General features: G+C 38.4%; 1 protein-coding gene across 1 annotated transcript in view; it reads left to right on the forward strand.

The window, feature by feature from the left end:
• MICAL2 (microtubule associated monooxygenase, calponin and LIM domain containing 2) overlaps positions 1 to 20,728 on the forward strand; it is a 120,532-nt gene that overhangs the window by 38,295 nt on the left and 61,509 nt on the right. Inside the window, exons 3-17 of the mRNA XM_042881844.1 lie at positions 900 to 1,107; positions 1,760 to 1,876; positions 2,934 to 3,035; positions 4,837 to 4,992; positions 6,082 to 6,182; positions 7,804 to 8,061; positions 8,898 to 9,013; positions 10,480 to 10,606; positions 10,821 to 10,911; positions 11,001 to 11,148; positions 13,138 to 13,337; positions 13,951 to 14,063; positions 18,481 to 18,552; positions 19,099 to 19,248; positions 20,453 to 20,554. Coding sequence (XP_042737778.1) covers positions 900 to 1,107; positions 1,760 to 1,876; positions 2,934 to 3,035; positions 4,837 to 4,992; positions 6,082 to 6,182; positions 7,804 to 8,061; positions 8,898 to 9,013; positions 10,480 to 10,606; positions 10,821 to 10,911; positions 11,001 to 11,148; positions 13,138 to 13,337; positions 13,951 to 14,063; positions 18,481 to 18,552; positions 19,099 to 19,248; positions 20,453 to 20,554 — 2,061 coding nt within the window. The remainder of the gene's footprint in view (positions 1 to 899; positions 1,108 to 1,759; positions 1,877 to 2,933; positions 3,036 to 4,836; positions 4,993 to 6,081; positions 6,183 to 7,803; positions 8,062 to 8,897; positions 9,014 to 10,479; positions 10,607 to 10,820; positions 10,912 to 11,000; positions 11,149 to 13,137; positions 13,338 to 13,950; positions 14,064 to 18,480; positions 18,553 to 19,098; positions 19,249 to 20,452; positions 20,555 to 20,728) is intronic.

Raw genomic sequence — 20,728 nt, forward strand, 5'->3', positions numbered from 1 at the left:
GGTTTTTTTTTGCTTCTTGCCCTTTAGTGAGGGAATGTGAATGTTGTTGAGCTTCCAAGACTGTTTCTAGGCAGCTTTTAGTAATCAAGCAGGAAAATGTAAACATCAGCTATATTTGGATTTTAATTAGTAGTTTTCTGGAAATGGTTTGCCTGTTAATCTGTGAAAACTCACAGCTGTCAGCTAAAATTTAGGTGAGAATTCTCTTTAATAGTTGCATTTTTTTCTTCTAAGAATGCTCACATTCAGATTAAAGCCCCTAAGAAGTGATTGTCTTAATGGTAAGGATGTTGGCCACTCCATGAAATGGAATAAGGCTTGCCATGTTCCCCACCTCTGGTGAAGCAGGACAAGCCTACTGACTTCCCTTGACGTGCCCCTGCCTTACAGCAGCAGATGAGCCAGGCTCTTCTATTCAGGATATTTCCTCATTTGGAGGAGGGTAACAAATACAGTTATAATAACAAAGACTGCTAGTTTAACTAGCAGCTCCAGCAAATGTGCGCCAATTCCCTCTTACTAAATAAATAAAGCCTACATCAAGACTGCTTATTTCTGTTCCATTTTATGTAGGTGTAATACTTTTTACTGCAAACAGTTCTGAAATGCTGAATGTAACTGAGATATTCAAGCAGATTCTAAGAGGTGTTTGGCTTTCCGTAGTTCCTTCTTTTTGTCAGGTGTTCTTACGTCTGCATGAAGAAATTCATCCTCCTTTGTAAACTGTCTAAATGCCCCATGCAAACAAAATTTCTGTTCATTGATTTATACAGTCAACTTGAAGACATCCTTGATAGCACGAATCTGACCAAATATGAAGTCATAACAATAGAATAAATTAGAGATTAGTTAGAAATCAGTACCAAATCCTGCGTAAAACTTCCTCTTTTCTCTGGTAGTGTTTAATTATTGGAGGTGGCCCATGTGGCTTGCGGACTGCCATAGAACTTGCCTTCCTGGGAGCCAAAGTTGTCGTCGTGGAGAAGCGGGACACTTTTTCAAGAAACAATGTGTTGCATCTCTGGCCGTTTACAATCCATGACCTCCGGGGACTAGGAGCAAAGAAATTTTATGGGAAATTCTGTGCAGGATCCATTGATCACATCAGTAAGTACCTAAGGATATGGACTGTGTTCCGATAAAAGAGATGTGGAGATCAGATTAATGGAGACTTTCTCTGTACGACAGAGAGCTTATCTGCCATAAATGTATATGCATGTTAAGGAGAGGGAATAAAAGATTCCATTGCAGCAAAATGGCAGTTGGACAAATGACAGTCTTATGGAGCAGTTTGTTTAGTCTGGACTTCTTAAACAATAAATTACATTTATTTTATTATGTATGTAGAATCTTGATGTTCATTCTAGTATGCTAAAGGTAGATGCAGCTCTTAATGAGAAGATAGGTGTAAGTGTGGTATTTCACAGGGAAATATTTTCATGCTGTAATTTTTTTTTCTTCAGGTGGTTAGCAGATTGGGTATGCAAGTACTCTAAATATTGTTAAAAAGGCAAGCTTTTATTTTATTTTATTTTATTTTTAAGAAAATCACAGAAATCATTTTTATAACCTATGAGATTGGAAAATGAGAAATAAGAGAACAGTGTCCTGTGGTGGTTGCTACATTTGAATTTGCCACAGTATGGGAAATAATAGTGCTATATGTTTTTGTTAACAATGAATATCAGCTGGGTGGCATGCTGACAGAACCTGTACTTGCTTATGCATTGAATACATCTTTGCTTCTTGCTACTCACAGGTATTCGACAACTTCAACTTATCCTCTTCAAAGTTGCACTTATGCTAGGAGTTGAAATCCACGTGAATCTAGAATTTGTGAAAGTCCTGGAACCCCCTGAAGATCAGGAAAATCAAAGTATGGTTTATCATAATGTGATTCTTTACAGAGTAACTTCATGTCAGGTCTTAAGAGAAATCTGTCAAGGTAGTTGAATTCTGCTTAAAGGAACTGGAATCTTTTGCCCTTCTTTTTTTAGCCAGGTTTGCTGTCTGCAACTGTAGGCATAATAAGTATTGTTGTGACAGTGCTCTGATAATTCTTAAAATATGGTCCAGCTTTAAGAGTTGAGGTTTTGCACTGTGTCTTCTGGCATGCATTCGAGGCTTTGCAGGGAGTCTGCTGTGGCTTTCTGGTATCTTCTTGCAAAAACAATTTTTGATTGATAATACAAATATAGAGAATGGATGAAGCACTCTGGGCCTCATTTTGCTTTCACATTTGATACAACTCCCACTTGCTTAAGGTCTTATCAGTCATCTTATGCAAGATTTGTATGCACAAAATAAAGAAAAAATCTCTCCATATATTAGTATTTAAGGAGTAGTAGCAATAGAATATTTTTGAATTTTACTTCATTAGAATACTGTGCTATTCCTCTGTAAATGTTCATGTGCCAATACTAGAACAAATAAATTGTTAAAAGTACTTGAAACCTATTATATATCTCTTAAATGTTGGCAATACTAACACTTTTAGTCAAACAGTTTTAACACAAATATGCAAATATGAAATTCATCTTCATTACTATACTTCTGTTAAATTGCCATTTAGGAGACAGAATTAATATTGATGTGAGGAGGCTATCTTTCTTCTTTTAAAACCCATCTTTTCCTGTTAATATGTATATGTGCTCCCTTAGTAAAGTAGTTGTGAGACTATTTTTGTGAGCATGTACTTGTGATATGGGCCTTAGAGGAGGTTTTGTGCTTCAGGAGATCCAAGTAAAGGCATCCTTTTTATGTTGACAGCTTGTGAGCTTGACACATTGCTTAACGCAGTTTTTTCCCTGCATTGATCTGAGGCAGAATGCAAATCCATTTGAATGAGAAATAGACCACTTATCCTGATACTTTTTCTTCAGACTGAAAACCCTGCTGTATTTCTGAACAAATATTATTCTTTGTGGTTTTAGAGATAGGTTGGAGGGCTGAGTTTCTCCCGGTGGATCACCCTTTGTCAGAGTATGAATTTGATGTTATTGTTGGTGCAGATGGCCGCAGAAACACATTAGAAGGTAGGTGAATGTCTGCTGTTAGCCATGTTGGTTTTTTCTGTTAGGATATATTGCAAGACCTGGAAGTCAGAGAACAAAAAGGAACGTGCTGCCTTTAAATCCACTGATGTCTGAGAAAACAAGTTGTTTTTTTATGTGCTATGTTCTACTTTTGTTGTTAAGTTGTGGCTCAAAATAAAGATACTTAAATGTTGTGACTGATTCTCAGCACTGTCTGTATCTGCTTTGCCTCCAGAATATAGCGTGGTTCCATTGGGCTACCTTCAGTGTTAGGTAATCGCATGGTTATTTAACTTAGAGCACTGACAAGATGCATGTCAGGAATTGCATTGTCTTTGCTATTGTGCCGTAGGCTTGCCTATATGCTTGAGCTAATGACCAAAAGGTGACTGACAGGTATTTAATGAAGGCATCAGAGGTGTAAGTCCTGTGTAAAGATGATTTAATTTCAGACACAGTTACTTTGGAAACAGTTTGAAAAGATAATAAATTATTGAAAGGGGGGGGCATGCGCTTAATGGTCTTGAGTCAGTGCTGAGAATGTAGACTGCCTGAGCTCTTTGTTAGTGAGACACTACTTAAGCTGCTGCTGTATCACACAGACAAGCTTGTTACCTAATTATATGCCTTCCTTGTAGCTTTAATTATGTCCATGTTAATTTAAGTTCAGTAAATACTCCATTTCCCCTTTTTTGTTAGCTTTGTAATAGATCTGGGTTCTTTTCTTATGTCTGTCAAATGCAATATGCTAAGAATTAACTCCTTATATCTTTTATTAGAAAAATCTCCACGCTTTTGTGCTGTCTATCCCCTATGAAGGATTATTTAAGTAGTCAGGTGTTAGCAAAATAAAATTACTCTTACCTCAGCTGCAGACTCAACTGAGAAGCTGGTAGTTATCATTGTTACAGGATCTGAGGGAATATTTCATGCACTGAAGATTATTTACATACAGAAGCTGGTATTTTCATGTTAACTTATTCCAATGAAATTTTGAGAATGTATCAAGATGCACAGTGAGAAAAATCATAGCTGACTGATTTCTTAATAGAAGTGCATGTATTCTCTGTCAAGTCACGTGCAATTAGTGAAAAATACAGAATCTGTCCTACTTCACAATTTCCTTATGTATAAAGGGAATACACATACAAAAACGGAATGCATAATTGCAAGATGGGTGTTTAGCAGGTGTTTTTGTGAAATTAGGATGAAGTAAGAATGCAAGTAACTTTGCTCGTTGAACTGCTCATATTGGAAATAAGTTACTGAATATTTTTCAACCCCTAAAATCTTTGAAAAATTGCATTAGTTTTTAGTGTGTGCAGCTAAGCCCTGTTATAGAGGTTTCTGTTTTCTCAGATGCTGCTTTTGACTAATGATTTTTGCATGTTTTTTCAAAACTGATTACTGCCATCTAACATAAATCACATTTGTTATTCAGCAGGTTAAAAATGTTTCCCTCAATTAAGTTTATCTGCACCGTTTCCAGTTTATCTTCATTCCCCACTTTTCTTTAACTTCTCATGTTCAACTTCTTCCCCTACCTCCACTTCAGACTTCAGTAGGTTGTTTTGTCTTAGTTTGTTTTTAAAATGAGACTTTATCTTGAATACAGTACAATTCCACTTTTGCAGCTGGGACTGGGGGGAAAAGACTTTGCATTCAAGGGAATTTAAGATGGAATGTGCTGATTGTGGTGTTTGATGAAATACTGGATTAGACCAAGTATTCTTCAGCTGATCCTCCTTCATATTCTTATGTCAAGTTTTCAGTGTTTTTATTTATTTTCTTTGCTTACTAGGTTTTAGGAGAAAGGAGTTCCGTGGAAAGCTAGCTATAGCTATCACTGCCAATTTTATAAACAGAAATACAACTGCAGAAGCCAAAGTAGAAGAAATTAGTGGTGTTGCTTTCATCTTCAATCAGAAGTTCTTCCAAGACCTTAAAGAGGAAACAGGTGGAGAATATTTCTATTAGCATCAATTTGAATACATTTATTAAAAAAAAACAAATGATAAAGTGCTGATGATGTCATAATCTTGCCAAGGGAAGTTATGTATATTTACGATGTGGTGGGATTTTCTTTTTAGCTTAGGTGTTGCCACACTGTTGTTTGTTTTGGTGTTTAAATTTTTCTCAACTGTTTAAAAAAAAAAAAAAAAAGCCATGTCCAATCAACTTGAGCAGAGCTCTTTCAGTGCCCAAAGATTTCCCTGAAGGCATGGTTTGTTTTGTTTGTGTGTGTCTGTTCACATACTGAGTGAACCCTGTGAAAAAGGTATTGCCCTTCTAGGAGGGGTTTGTTTTTCTTTTCGATGTGCAGATCTGATAAAGTGCCATAAATATTTGAATATAAACAGTGAAATACATCTATCTGTATGAAAAGAGGTTTCAGAATAGTTGCATCCCCTGGAAGTACAAACAATTCCATTCTTACAGCTAATTTATTATTGATATTGCTACTGTAACAACATCAAAACTTCTGGTTAGACCCAAAGGCAGAAGTCTACCAACCTAAAAAGCATGTTGTTCCTTTTATTTCTCTTTCTCACCCCCGGAAGATTCATCATAGAATCATAGAGTGGCTTGAGTTGGAAGGGACCTCAAAAATTGCCTGGTTCCAGACCCTCTGCTTTGGGCATGGTGGCCAACCACTGAATCAGACACTAGATCAGGCTACCCAGAGCCCCATCCAACCTGGCCTTGAACACCTCCAGGAACAGAGCATGCACAACCACTCTGGGTAAACTGTTCCAGCACATCACCACTCCCTCAGTGAAAAACTTCCCCTGACATCTAATCTGAATCTCCTCCCTTTTAGTCTAAAACTGTTCCCCTTTGTCCTATCAAACATCCTATTAATAAGGTTGTAATTAACTGGCTTTTCCTTACTAGAATGCCAAATATCTTTAAATTATGTTGAGACAAACTCATTGGGTCACTCCTTGGGAAAGTGGAACAAGAAGACCTAGTAGGTCTCACTATAGTGTTATTAGTAAATGACAGAAAATGCCTTGTGCGTTGTAACAAATGTATTCTCTTTCAGGAATTGACCTGGAGAATATTGTTTACTACAAAGATAGCACACATTATTTTGTGATGACGGCAAAAAAACAGAGTCTTCTGGACAAAGGAGTGATTATAAATGTATGTAAAAATTCTGGGTAAAGCTTTACTTCATTTACTTGGCACATAATAACTGTGAACATCTGCATAAATGTTATTCCATATTATGGAAGGTGTTTATAGACTTATTAGGTCACCTGATTAGAGCTCAGATCACTTAGGCTTTACACTGTTGACTGTTGTTGTTGTTTTTCCTATTAGCACAAAGTTTCTATAGAGAGGTAAAAATTATACTTGCTAAATTTCTCACTTGCTAGACTGGCAAAAATGAGATTTTCATTCAGCTTAGAAATGTGTGGTGTTGTCACCACCCCAAAAATAAGAACCTTGTTTAAGGTTAACCTCGCACAACTATGTCCAGCTTCATCAGACAAACGAGGAAGTGTTATAATCTACCCCAGGTTAAGTAGCAAATTCTCCGAAGTTGATAAAACCTGCTAGAACAAGTGTGTAAACATGAGGGCATGAGCTTTCAAAAATACCTGGAAATTTCTGGGGCCTTTTGAAAAACAGTGGTTTTTTTCTTTTTCCTTTTATTTATTTTTTTTCTTCTCTAAAAGAAAGAGGTTGTTTTCCTTTGTTTCTAGAAAGTGTTTTGGCACTACTTAAGGCACTATTTAAATTTCTCTTCCTGGAAATGCAGTAGTAGGCAACTTTTCTTGTGAAGTAAGACGATGCCAAAACAGTCAATTATAAATTCCCATAGGAAGTGCCTGTAGGGAACTGTCGGAAGACTTCTTTCTGATGGGACCACTTAACTCAATGCTACAATTTCCAGACTTTTTGGAGGATGCAACCACAGTGATTGCCTCAGAGGTGACAGGACAGTGGTGGGTGGCCCCTGGAGCTAAGAGGCTGATGTCTTCAGATGGGTGGGATGGGGCATTTAAGGAAGAGGAGCTGTGGCCTGGCTGTCATTTTCCTGAGTCTCTCATATCTGAGTAAAGAGAACAATCTGCTGAAAGACAACTAGGCTCATAGCCATTCTGTGGCATCATCCTTGTGATTAGGGGTCTCATCCGTGATTAAGCTGTAAATAGAAACTGCCTTATTAATAATCTTTGGCTTTAAATAGAGTGACCTATAAAGGGAATGTCCTTTACCACACTGACTGGAAAAACAGGCACAGAAAAAAAAAAAAAAGAAAAAGAAAAATCAACCCAAAATCAACCCAAGATAAGAACAGAAAAATTTCTGTGGTCCGAGTTTGACTGTGTGGACTTAACTGAGCTATTAAGCCAAACCTTCAGGTTGAGAATGGCATATTAACATCCTTGTTTCGTAGTTATTTCTGCTCCAATTTGTTTTTTTATGTAGTGTGCACTCAAAGGAAAAAGAGTTGGAGTGACGATGATCACATCTTTTGATAGAACGGAAGTTATGAAGAAAACACATAGCTAAAGAGCTGGGACGCTCCATAGTATTTTATTGCAAATAAAGCTGCTTTTCACTATTGGCACAGTGTTCCTATTTGCGGTAGCAGAAGAAACCTATATTTGTGTACTTTTGAGAGATCATGATAAATTTCCCTTGGTTCTTTACGCCGGGAGATGTACATTCCGCTCTGATGCTATGAGACATCAAGGCTCCACTTCAGAGAGTTTAGATGGAGTATGTAATCCTTCACCCCTCTCTCTTGCAGGACTACATCGATACTGAGTCACTCCTCTGTGGGGAGAATGTGAACCAGAGCAATTTGCTGTCCTACGCTCGAGAAGCTGCTGACTTTGCAACCAACTATCAGCTGCCTTCCTTGGATTTTGCAATTAATCACTATGGGCAACCAGATGTAGCAATGTTTGATTTTACGTCTATGTATGCATCTGAGAATGCTGCACTGGTGAGAGAAAGGCACAGGCATCAGCTCCTGGTTGCACTTGTTGGAGACAGTTTACTTGAGGTACACCTAGGCTTATTTTCCAAATACTTTTTTAAATCCAGCCATTTTATCTCCCTTGTCAAACAGTCTTTGTATTCTCTTCCATGTCCTGAAACAAACGTACCTTCCTCGGAGTAGACGTTTTATTCTTTTTTTTTAAATGCCATAGTTTATGTCATAACTAATGCTTGGCTGGTAGTCCCTGTCTGGGATTCTGTTTTGCTTTATGCGTGTTGTATTTCTGTCTGAAAACTGTGAGCTATGTGTCTTCAGCTTAGGTGCATGGTATAACTCTCCTGATTTCAGTCAGAGGGAAAAACTTAGTCCAAATTTTATTGCAGTCTCTTTGCTTTAGTATGTTTTCTTTCTTAAGTGAAAAGTATCCATTAGCTGTAAAACACACATTTGTCTTATTATTATTATTTTTAACCAGATTGACAGCCTGAAGTGTTTGAGAAGACTAGTCCAAATGAAAGAAAAAAAGGCATAATTCCCACCCCTCATACCCTGCCCCACCACCTTTCAAACAAACAAACAAACAAAAAAGCCTGACTGATTTTTGACTACTCAGTCTTTTTTTTTCTAGGCCTTACTTCTTGAAGTTAAGAAGTCAGTTTTTCAATGTACAAGTTACCAAAAAAAGAAAAAAGAAAAAAAGAAAAAGTGAAAGCAGTCTTCTTCATTATCTGAGTCTTAGAGAAACCTCTAAAAACTGTAAAAGTTGGCTGTGCTGTATTTTAACTCTTTCCAGGCTGCTTTTCTAAGACTGTGAAAAGTTATGTTCCAAATTCATACCGTAAGTTCTGTAATAAAATCTGAAGAAATACAAAGAGTTAAAATGTAAATGTTTCTTACAGCCTTTCTGGCCAATGGGTACTGGCTGTGCAAGAGGCTTCTTAGCTGCTTTTGATACCGCTTGGATGGTGCGGAGCTGGGCTCAAGGAAAACCCCCACTAGAAATCCTTGCTGAACGGTGAGCTCTGCTTTTGTCTTCCTCATTTTCAGTATGTTTTCAGGTGTTGCTGTGTTGGTTGAAGACAGTGGAAGATGAAACATCATCTGGATAAAAATTTTGTTTCCCTGCAGTGGCATTCAGTTGAAATTATCCATTCTTACAGTGGCACTTCTGTTACTTCTGTACAGGGATTCAGAGATCCAGCAGCATGCCTGACATGGGTCTAAATCATTAATTTAAGTTATGAATGACTAGATTTAAGTATAATCTGTGGGAAAAATCTAATGTTATCTTTAAACCTGTAGTTTAACTACTACAAGTTGCCCAGAGAAGTTGTGGGTGCCTCAGTCCTGGAGGTGTTCAAGGCCAGATTGGATGGAGCCCTGGGAAGTCTAATGTAGTAGATGGCAGCCCTGCCCGTGTCAGAGATGTTGGAGCTCTGTCATCTTGAAGCTCCTTTACAACCTAAACCAACCATCCTATGATTCTATGATCTTGTGAAGAGAAATAACACTCCAAGCACCTCAGCACCTGTGTTTTGTGTTTGTTGTTGTTTTTTTTTTTTGTTTTTTTTTCTTTTTTTTTTTAATTTCAGTAGAAAAAAGATGTTCATTGCTGAAACAACCGTAAACAAATACTTTAAAGCCAACAGCTTTCATTATTAGTATCTGTTTTTAACTTTGCTTTTTGGCTTAGTAGGTCAACTGCCCTCTCTATTTAGTCTGATAAATGTCTGCAAAGATGAATTGCTGTTGTGCTGAATCATAAGCTTCTTTCTCTGTGTAATGACTTCTTGATCAGAGCAAAAACCTGTTGTTAACTACACCAGTAATCCTGGTGTGTCAATGGTCTGATGGTTGAAGTTGCTGACTTTGGTGCTGACAGCAGCTGCCCTGCTCTCCTGCAGCTACCCAAGCTTTTTAGGGGTAGATAGACTATAGAAATAGTCATGGTTGTGGTAATGCAAGTAGGAGCATTACAAAGTACAGTGCTTTGAGGATTTTTAAGATAGAAGCGTGTGTGATGACTCAAACGCTTCATAGTCCCCAGTGGAAAATTGAACAGCATAATAAAAAAGGCTGTGGTGGTTATAGGAATACAGAATGATGGGTTTTTGTGCTGTTATGTGGTAAAGAAGTTACTCCTTGGGTGGAGGTTAAAGCAAAACCAGATGACTGTATGATGTAACCTTCTTTTTTTAAGTTCTTCTTCTTGCTCTCTTCCTGCCTCAGGAAAATATGGGCATAAGTTCTGAGAGTCTGTCTTTTTGTTGACCTTCTTTCTGTCTGGCATCCTTTTCCTGCTGAGTGGGGGTAAGAAATGGGGTGGATGCATTATGCAGTTAGTGCATAACATTTGTCCAGGCAGAATCAAAATAAAGGTGCAGGTAACCACAAAAAAAAAAATAAAATAAAATCTTTTTATTTAATGAATATCTTATAATCAATGTATTTTGCATCTTTTTTTTTTCTTTTCTTTGTAAGGGAGAGTATTTATCGACTCTTGCCTCAGACTACCCCTGAAAATATTAACAAGAACTTTGACCAGTATACCATTGATCCAGGAACGAGGTACCCAAACTTGAACTCAAGCTGTGTTCGACCTCACCAGGTCAGTACTCAAAAGACTCGCTTGGGAAATCACAGTTGTTTGTTATTTTTGCTGGGTTTCTTTTGTCCACGTATGGCCACAAGTAGTACATAAAATCTTCAGAAGACTGTAGTCTAGATCCAGCTGTTGATAAAGTTAACCTAGAAAGAAAAAAAAAGTTTTTTTTCCCTTCAAGCAATTCTAACGTTGTGTTACAAATGATTTTAACTTGTAGGTGAAACAATTATACGTTACCAATGAGTTACAGCAATGTTCTCTTGAAAGAGCAAGCTCCATTAGAAGATCAGTGAATCTCTCAAGACATGGTATGTGGTATCTCATGCTTGTATTGAAATATTGAAGCTTTCTGAGCATACAAAAAATGATCGAAATATTTGCTCTTTTCTAACTGCAGAGTCGGACATTCGACCTAACAAACTCTTGACCTGGTGTCAGAAACAGACAGAAGGGTACCGTAATGTTAACATCACAGACCTGACTACCTCTTGGAAAAGTGGCCTTGCATTGTGTGCAATTATCCATCGCTTCAGGCCTGACCTCATGTAAGTGACATCTGTAGATTTTAGGCACAGGATATATCAAGTATTCACCAAAGTATAGCATAAGAGCAGCCAAAATACTGGTACTCTACAATTCACTTCTATTTGTTTTTGCAAGGAAGTACACACCATAGCCTGGTTTTGGGGCACAGGGTAGTAGGGTTGTTTTTGTTTTACCTTTTTTTTTTTCTTTTTCTTCCCTGTGTGTCCTTGCATATGCAAAATGAAATGCATATGCTTTCAAAGATTTAGGAAAATTTTGAACCTTGTGACTTGTGATTATGTTCATGGGATTCACACAGTTACTTAAAATGAAAATTGCAGTGCTCGGAGAATGTGAGAGCTGTATTCCCAAGTCTGCCTGGAGACAGGTTTTTAGGATATATTTAAAACCACAGTTGTAATGGTACTGTCAGCAGTTAGAAAAATACTTGGTTCAGTCTTAAATGAACTGTCTTATGCCTGCTGTAGTGGTTACCACAGTAGCCTAGGCAAACCCCAGGCCACAGAGGTGATGTGGGAGATGGCAGCCTTGCACAGTTCTTCATCCAGTGTCCTGGCATGTGGGCCCTTGAAAATTAACTATTCTAGGAATTGATTGTATGCCAGCTTCTCCATTTTTTACTGTGTTTCTGGGGTCCTTACCCTAGGCTTGACTTCTTATATTTGAATATTTTAAAAGGTTTCTCAGTTAGAGACAAGAGGGCTGGTCTTTAACTTGGAGCAGGAGTGGCAATAACTGGCAGGGGATCACAAGGCCTGCTTGTTGACATCTATGCTGAGGTGACTCTTCTGCCCTCTCCCAAGTCCCCAAAATGCAGTGGGTTCTTTCTCTTGCCTTTCCATGCAGATTAGTCACTCACAGACTTAGGAGTCGTGAGTGAATTACTGTCAGCTGCTCTTTATTGTAGATAAATGAAAGAAATCATTGAGTTGTTTTTTTTTAATGTGGTATAATAATTTGGGAAAAAAAAAAAATAGGAATGATGTCCAGGGCACTTGCTTGTATACCTTTATCAGAGGAAGAACTAACACTGCACATTCTAAGAAAAAGGTTGATGGGTTGTTTGGGGTGAGGTTTTTGTGGTGGAAGTTTTTTTTTTTGTTAGGTTAGTTGCTAAATAAATAAATAGAAACTTTTAAAAAAAAAAAAAGAGGAGGGGGTGGAATGAGTGTGGCAGCTGATTATGGATGGTTTTGTTGCTAAAGGAGAGAGTAGAAAGCAAAGTCGTCCTTGCTGTATGTGGGAAATGTATCTCTTGGGCACTGCTCTCTAGAAAGTTGAAAGATTCCTGAGCTAACATATGTCATGCTGTTTGTTCACTTGCTTGGATCTTGTTGGCTTCTCCTGTTAAATGCGGTTGCTGAAGGAAGCACGTGGCCAGACGGGAGCTGAGCAGGCCAGTGAGGGACAGGCTGCAGGCAGTGCTGGGGCAGAGGGCTGTGTGCACTCTCTGGCTCCAGAAATGGGTGTTGAGAAGAGAGAAATTCTTTTGGGTTCAAAAGCTCACATTCCTTATGAGGAGAAAGAAACTACCCTGCCTGGAGCTTTATAACTTATTCTCATTTATTTTAATAATGGATTTTGGAAGTTGTTCAAAGGTACTGGAGCCTTAAAATAAGTCCTAGAGAAAATGTGTTAGAGAATGGTAATGCAGTTCCAAATGTGTGATATACTTATTTAGTGCACTAATAAATCTGGTTATGATATGTGCAGGAGCTCCTCATTCAAGCTGTGCATGTAACACCTTAAAGAGAAATGCAGTGCATCTGCATGTGTGCATGCACACATATAACATGCTTGTTTCCTAAAATACTCACCTAAATTACTCCTTGTGGTTTTGGTTAGAGCTAGGATTCACATGGTGAAATGCCCATGCCTGTTCTTACATTCTTGTCTTGCACCTCTCTGATTTACAAGGGGAACCTGTTGTGTTTCCAGGGGATACAGAGAGCAAACTGGTACTGATGCCTGTACATTCTCCCCCACAGAGACTTTGATGCACTGAACGAAGAGGACATTGTCAAAAACAACCAACTGGCATTTGATGTCGCTGAGCGGGAATTTGGAATCCCCCCTTTGACCACAGGGAAGGAGGTGGGGTCAGCTGAGGAGCCTGACAAGCTCAGCATGGTCATGTACCTCTCCAAATTTTATGAGCTGTTCAGGGGCACACCTCTGAGGACAGTAGGTAAGCTGAACTGTTGCGTGTTCTCCCAAGTTTGGGAAGGGGGAGCACTTCACCTAGGCTGCTCACAAGCACTGCGTCTGAGCCACCAGCCATTTCCCAATTGAGCCATTCTGGCACACAGTAATGTCTGCAGTCATTACTTGTGCTTAGAAACAGAAAGGGGGAAGAACACGATGGGACACCAAGGTTTTGCAGGTCCTTGATGGTTTCAGAGAACAGAGGCAGTTCACAGAATCACAGAATTGTAGGGGTTGGAAGGGACCTCCAGAGATCATTGAGTCCAACCCCCCTGCCAAAGCAGGTTCCCTACACCAGGTAGCACAGGTGGGCATCCAGGCAGGTTGGATAACTGCAGCTTGAAATCACTAAGTTTGTGTATAAGATCATTAAGAATCATTCTCTGTTAAGGGTGACTGCCTATGTCATGTCTGTTCCTTGATTTTTTTGTTGGTTTGTTAAAAACTTACCTCTGTATTGTATGCATTTTATAGCCTGAGTTTCTCATACATAATTCTTACTACTATTCAGCTGAAATGTAGCGGCGTTGGCAAATTATTTTTTTTTTAAATTGAATAAGTATACTTCAGTCTTTTTTTTTTTTTTTTTTAAACAGATGCTGGGGATAAGCAAAATGGAGAAAGTAATGAACTTTGCTCAGCAAAATCATCAAACTTCATCTTTAATAATTACATCAACTTAACTTTACCAAGGAAGCGAGTGCCAAAGGTAAACTGTGAAGAATGGTTTGCTCTATAAATCTTTGTCTTTTAAAGGTGGAAAATTAACTCCTTTGCTCATAAATAAGGGCGAAGATTTGTGTGCACGTTAAGGAAGTAAAATAAGATTTCAACAAAAATTAACATACGTGAACACTACATCATTATGATGTTTGTAATGATAAAACTGAAGCATTGTCACTGTGAAATGGCTGAAGCATTAGTAAACCCAGTTAAGCATATATAATGCCAATAGTCTAATCTTAGTGAGGATTTGTGTGTATTTCAGGAGATTTCATGTTCATTCTCCATATCAATCTTCTTCAGTGTAGATAAAAGGCAGGGAAGGAGGATGTTTTATTTGATGTGTTCCTAAGTTGCGGTTATCAACTCAAGATGTTGGAGTTGTTGGTTACATTACCTGCAATGTTTCTTATGCTTTCTTTTTAGAAAGTTTCCTAGAGGTATTTTTAAGAAGTTTGGCTACATGCCACATTTTGTAGTTGTACTGTTTTCTTTTGTTCTTGTTTTGTTGTGGTTTTGTTTTCTTTTCTTTTGATGGGGAAGTCTGAGATTTTGCTAGGCATGACTATTACTCCCTTTAAGAAAAATAGTATTGTAACTTTATATTCCTAGCTTTAAATATATATTCGTAATCTTATATATTTGTTCAAATAGTCACTGGTATGTAAGAAGTCTTAGAAGCTTTTTTGAGCAGTTAGAGGGTTCTGTCTATGTTCTGCATGTGAGCCCTTCATACCCCTCTAGATATTAAAGCCTGCAAGGGTGGCAAACAGCAGACATACAGTTTAACTAACATGACCCTGGGATAGTGATCTGTTCAGACACATCTCTCTGTGTCACTTACTGATGAAAACTTATTGACATGCCCAGTTTATGTCCCTGTATGAAACACGTCAATGCCTGTACGTGTTGCAATTAAAGACTACAGTGCTTTGAAGAGGTATGGAGAGCGGAGTTAATACTGGCTGAGTTAGGATTGTGTGCAGTGGGAGTATTGCCTTTGTATTTCTGAATGGACTGTAAGTTCAAAAGTTCTAAATTAGAAGTTGCTGTAATGAAATTATTCTGTTTCGCCCTCCACTTATTCATTAATTTGGTCTTCTGCTGAAGGAAGACCTTGAGGAGGGGTTTTGCTTTCACAGCCAAACGTCACTTCATTTTAAATGGGGAGTGTCTGCCAAATCTAGCTCCCAGGCAGTAGTGTCTTGCTGAAATTAACCAGTGCTAGTTAGACAGCAGTGTGTGCTTCTCCACCAGAATGAGTTCAACTTATGTTTTCTGACATACAGCTTTAAGCAAAACTGTTCCAAGTTTTGAATTTCCTAGGCTAGACAGAAATTTGTTTGTTTTGTTTGTTTTTACAGACCTCCTTAATACTTCATTGTTTCCTTTATGCCCTATGCAGTATTTGCCAAGTTTTGCCTGCAGAAACACAATTTTTCTACTCTGAGTGTGGTGTCCTTAATAAAAAATCAGGTGGATGTTTATTAACTTAATCAATGTTTTAAATGTGTTTCTTTTTGCATTTGTTACTATCTTACCTCCTTAATTGTGGTAGAGATGTGGGTTGTTTTTGTTTTATTCTTTTTGGTTTCCTGAAAAACTACTTCAGAATTTCCAGATATTTCCTAGATTTACTTATGTCTCAGATGTTTTCCATTCACAAACATATTTTCTAAACCCGTGGACAGTCAGCTGCCCTGTAAGCTCATATATCCTTGTTAGGAAATATCTTTTCCCTGACATCCACATACAGACAAAACATAGTGGCATTTTTCCCATCTAACTAAGCACTGAGAAAGTAAACAGGCAAAATAAACATTGCATTTTCTTGTGGGTGACATCTTTAGAAGAAAAACTTTTTTTTTTCCGGACCACAATGTTATTATTTTTCTCTGAGTTATTTGCAGAAGTAACTAGTAGTAGTGGGGAAATCTTTCCATTACTGAGGCATACAGCCCTCTGACTAACCTCTCATTGTAAAACATGCCTTCTGTCTAACAGGAGGTGAATTTCTTGGCACTACATGAAAGCATGAGGTGATTTGCATGATGGGCCCCTTCAGTTTCACACCACAGGGGCTTGTTTGAACAGAGAAGGGGAAGCAATATTTTGCAAATCAGCTTGAGGAGTGAGATTGTCAGGAGCATTTACTTTATGTGAGGCCTTACAGCCTCGTCATGGATGGTGCATGAAGCTTAACAAGAAATACACTGCTCAGACTGGGACAGAAATTTGCAAAGACGTAACAGTGGGAAACCACCTAGCTGGGAAATAGGACTTCCTGGAAGGTAACCACTTGAGTTAGAGTTTGGCTGTCTCTTCAGTTTTGTGGCTCTTTCCCCTGTGAAAAGTAGCGTTGAGTGTTATCCACATATGACAGGAGAAGAGCACTTAGGTATCACAAAATCAGAAACCATATGGAGCACTGTAATATCTCGTTGTGAGCTCTGTACCATCCAGTTTGTCCTTTCATTTGGCTAGACAGGGGATCTTTATCTGGGCACAACTGGTGAGAGACCAGGAGGTGCCTGGCATTGACGGGACTGTTGTTGCCCTGGCAGCACGGGGCTAGATTGAGTAGTCTTTCCCATTTTTCTTCCTGTGTCAAATGGAACTTGAGATTTCCTGTACTCTAGACTAAGAAATGAATTGAGGTGTTTATGCAACGAAGAGTATGATCTTTCTTGGAGTTTTGTTAGGCAATTAAATTGCTTTGTTTTTCACTTCTTTGTAACAAAAGTCCTTTATGTGGATTCTGAAAGGCAACATCTTGTTTGCTTCATTCACTTAGGCAAACTCTACTTTTATGTGGTATAGATTATTATGCAGAATATGTTGTTGTTCGCTCTTGCTTGGTAGACTAATGATTCTAAGTATTGTAAAACTGCGTTACTGAAAGCTGGTGCTTGGAAGACAAAGAACCAAAGCATATGGAGTAATCAAAATATTGTCATTTGATTCTTTTGGTGTTGGCCCAGAAGTTGTTTGGGATTATTTTTATTCACTCCATAATGACTTACTATAAACACGGCATATATATAAAGGAAGACTGTGTTCTTTGATCCATCTCTTTTTTTCTTTCTCCAAACTGGATGAGCAGTCTGTGAGTTACCTTGCGGGAAAATACAAGTAAATGGAATATAGTTCATTGTTCATAAAATAGAGCCAAACCTGACGTTTACAATACAAAATCTCTCCATAACCTGACTAGATAAATTGTCAGTTCTTTAAGAATGAATTCGATAAAAAATGATGCAAACATTTATTAACTATTTTGCAAATTGGGGCAGTCTGAGGCATGAAATATTGTTTGTGTTGTGTCCAGCAAAATAACCGAGTATGTGCATAGCTTAAGAACAAAGTAGGCAGTTTGGTTGCTTAAATACTACTGTGTAAGTCCGTAATGGGGCAGCTGAACCCTACAAGGCAGAAAGACACAGACAATAATTGCTCAGGCTGGAGAAGAGAAGGCTCTGGGGAGACCTGATAGCAATCGTTCAAGTATCTAAAGAGGAGCTAAAAGAAAGAAGGGGACAGGCTCTTTATCAGAGTCTGTTGTGATAGGAGAAGGGGAAATGGTCTCAAACTAAAAGAAGGGAGATTTAGACTGGATGTAAGAAAAAAATATTTTTACAGTAAGGGTAGTGAAGCACTGGAACAGGTTGTCCAGAGGAGGTGGTGGGTGTTCTGGCCCTGAAGATATTCAAGGTCAGGCTGGGAAGGAGCTCTGACCAACCTCATCAAGCTGTAGATCTCCCTTTACATTGTGGGGGAGTTGGTCTAAACGATCTTTAAGGGTTGCTTTCAAATCAAATGATTCTGTGAAAAGAAAGGGATATACCTGCACCATGAATGCATGTTCTGCATATGAAAATCTAGACTGAAGGAGATGGGGATCCGTAGTGGAAAAATTTCCTTGGGATTGTGCTGTTCATCTGGAAACCAGCGTCATTTAGATTAAAATTGACAGAATAACTGATGCTCTAATGCCTTGTTTGTTTGTTTGTTTGTTTCCAAGAATGTGCTAGTGCTTTATGAATTACAAGCTCATTAGTGCTGAAGGAAGCAGGTAAACAAGGAGTTGCAGGTCCCTTGTTGAACAAGGTTTATGCGTTTTCCCCATCAGATTTGAGTAAGAGCTCCCAGTCAGGGGCTCCTGTGCTGCTGATAAACATGATTACTGCCAGCAGGACTTGTCATGTGTGGAATGATCCTGCTGAGCTGGAGGAGAGTGATTATGAGTGCTGTGCTGGCACCGCTCACCTGTGGTCATGTTATTTAACAGAGGCCAGACCATACTTACCTGGTAATGGAAGCAAGTATTGTGGGAGGAATGGATTAGTTAAATTTCATAACTTCTGTACTAATCCAGATATTCTGTTTTGGCTTTCCTGTTTCAGGTTGAAGGGAAAACAGAAGAAAACGAGACTAACAAAAGACGTCGCAAAGGTCTTTTTGGTGTCTTTGAGGAGGTTGGTGTTAAGCAGTGTCAGCACCTATCCAGTTCATTGCAAAGCACCAGAACTGAGGAGGCAGTGGGAGTTAGAAGAATGGGGTTTGGACTCTTATGCTTGCTGGGAATGAAAAACCTTGTCACCTGAAAACTTGAATTCACTGTTCTGTGCACTGAAGAGGAGCTACATTTATTTAAATTGTTTGATAGAAATAAGAGATTTAGGTCAATCACACTAGTTCATTTTCTTTTTGACACTAGACTATTAATGTATAAGGTTTTTTCCTTTTTGCAATTCAGTTACTTAAACATTGTTTGTCTATGTTTGAAGAGTTTGTGTTGTAGCTTGATTGCTGCTCTCTCTCTTAGGTTGGTAACCTTTGTGACTGCTTTGTGATCACCAGTATTGATTGGTGTTCCCTATTTACTGCTGTCATGGAATTTTGCATGCTAAGCAGTGTCAATTTTAAGATACTGTAGATTCTTTGCTGGTTAGAATGTTATTTTCTCTCTTTGTTAATGTTATTGCTATACTTGAGAAAAACAATTTGTTCTTTTATTGTAGGCCTCAGGATTTTCAAGCCAGGAGACAAGTGTTGGGAAAGAACAGAATGATGGCAGAGAAGGAATAAATCAGAATAAAGTTAAATCAATGGCAACTCAACTATTGGCAAAGTTTGAAGAGAATGCTCCAAATACAATTTTTCGGAGGCAGGTAGGTCATAGATGAACATCAAAGTCACCTCTGAAATTAAACAGTAGTCCCTCCATGTGAGTGTGATGCAGATTTTGGGGGGGGGGGGCGGCAAGTGGATCTATTACATGTTTGAAGTGGATTTTCTTCCTTTCATGTTTTAAATTCTTTATGCATATTAAAGAGTATTCCTCCTAGTAATTAGGGAATAAACATGAGTAAGTAATATGGAGATATTATACCCTATATTATAGGGTACATTAATATCATGTAGTGGAATTTCAGAGTCTGGAAATCTTCGGTAGAGCAATCTAGAAATTTAATTTGTATAGGAGTCTCTTGGGCTGTGTATGGTATCACAACAGAATTTTTTCTCATAAATGCAGTAATCCCAGCAAATAATCCCAGGCTTTTAAGGTAATGATGGCAATCTCAAAATCACACTTAAGTCAGCAAGATGGCTTTCTGAATCAGCTGAATTCAAACCTGATACTTTGGAGAGAGAAAAAAAAAAAAAAAAAAAGTCTGAAGAAAGGATGTGCAAGGTATCCAAGAGCTGTCAAGAGTGGTAGCTTTCTTGATTTTGTGCTTTGTCAATTTAAATATTTAAGTCTGCAAGAAGTGCAGTCTTCATAGTTGTCAAGTGACTTTGATAGTCAACCACTGCTGTCTGCATTCTTCCCAGCTATGTCAGTGCCCTAGAATTTGTGAAACCTGTACAGAACTTTGCTTGTTCATGTTCAAGGAAGCCTTGATGCATTTACCAGAGGTTAACGTTATAGACTTAGGGCAGAGTGGCTGGAAGACTGTGTAGAGGAAATGGACCTGGGAGTATTGATGGACACTTGGCTGAACATGAGCCAGCAGTGTGCCCAGGTGGCCAAGAAGGCCAATGGCATCGTGGCTTTTATCAGAAATAGTGTTGCCAGCAGGAGCAGGGAGGTGATCATCCCTCTGTACTCAGCTCTGGTGAGGCTGCACCTTCAGTACTGTGTTCAGTTTTGGGCCCCTCGCTACAAGAAAGACACTGAGGCTTAATAGGTTAAAGGTTAGTAAAATGACTTGTGGACGAAAATTTGCAAAACATGCTGATGAAGCTCTGTAGTAGTATCTGTTTAAAAACAGCTTTTATTTCTTATTCTCAATATCTTGGAATCCTATTTACTATCTTCCTTTTTTTTTTCCCCCACTCTGTCTTTATAATTGAAAAATAAAACTATACAAGGAGCAAATAGATAGACCAGCACAGCTCTCTTCTGACTCTCCTGTTAATCCTCGCTTTGCTCAACCTAAAGATACAAGTCTTCTATCTCAACCAAAAAGGCAGGTAGGAACTCACGTGGGTAACATTTGACAAGCGTACTGTTCCTCTTTCTGATGAGGACTCATTCATATATATACTTAGCTAAGATTTATGAAAACTACTGTGAAGTTCAGTGCTTTTTTAGACCTGCTTGACCAGATGAGAAAACTTCTGGAAAGAAGTAGTATCTGCATGGAA

This window comes from Lagopus leucura, unplaced genomic scaffold (genome assembly GCF_019238085.1).
Source record: "Lagopus leucura isolate 7727_CA_CO unplaced genomic scaffold, USGS_WTPT01 Super-Scaffold_100033, whole genome shotgun sequence".
NCBI lineage: Eukaryota > Metazoa > Chordata > Aves > Galliformes > Phasianidae > Lagopus > Lagopus leucura.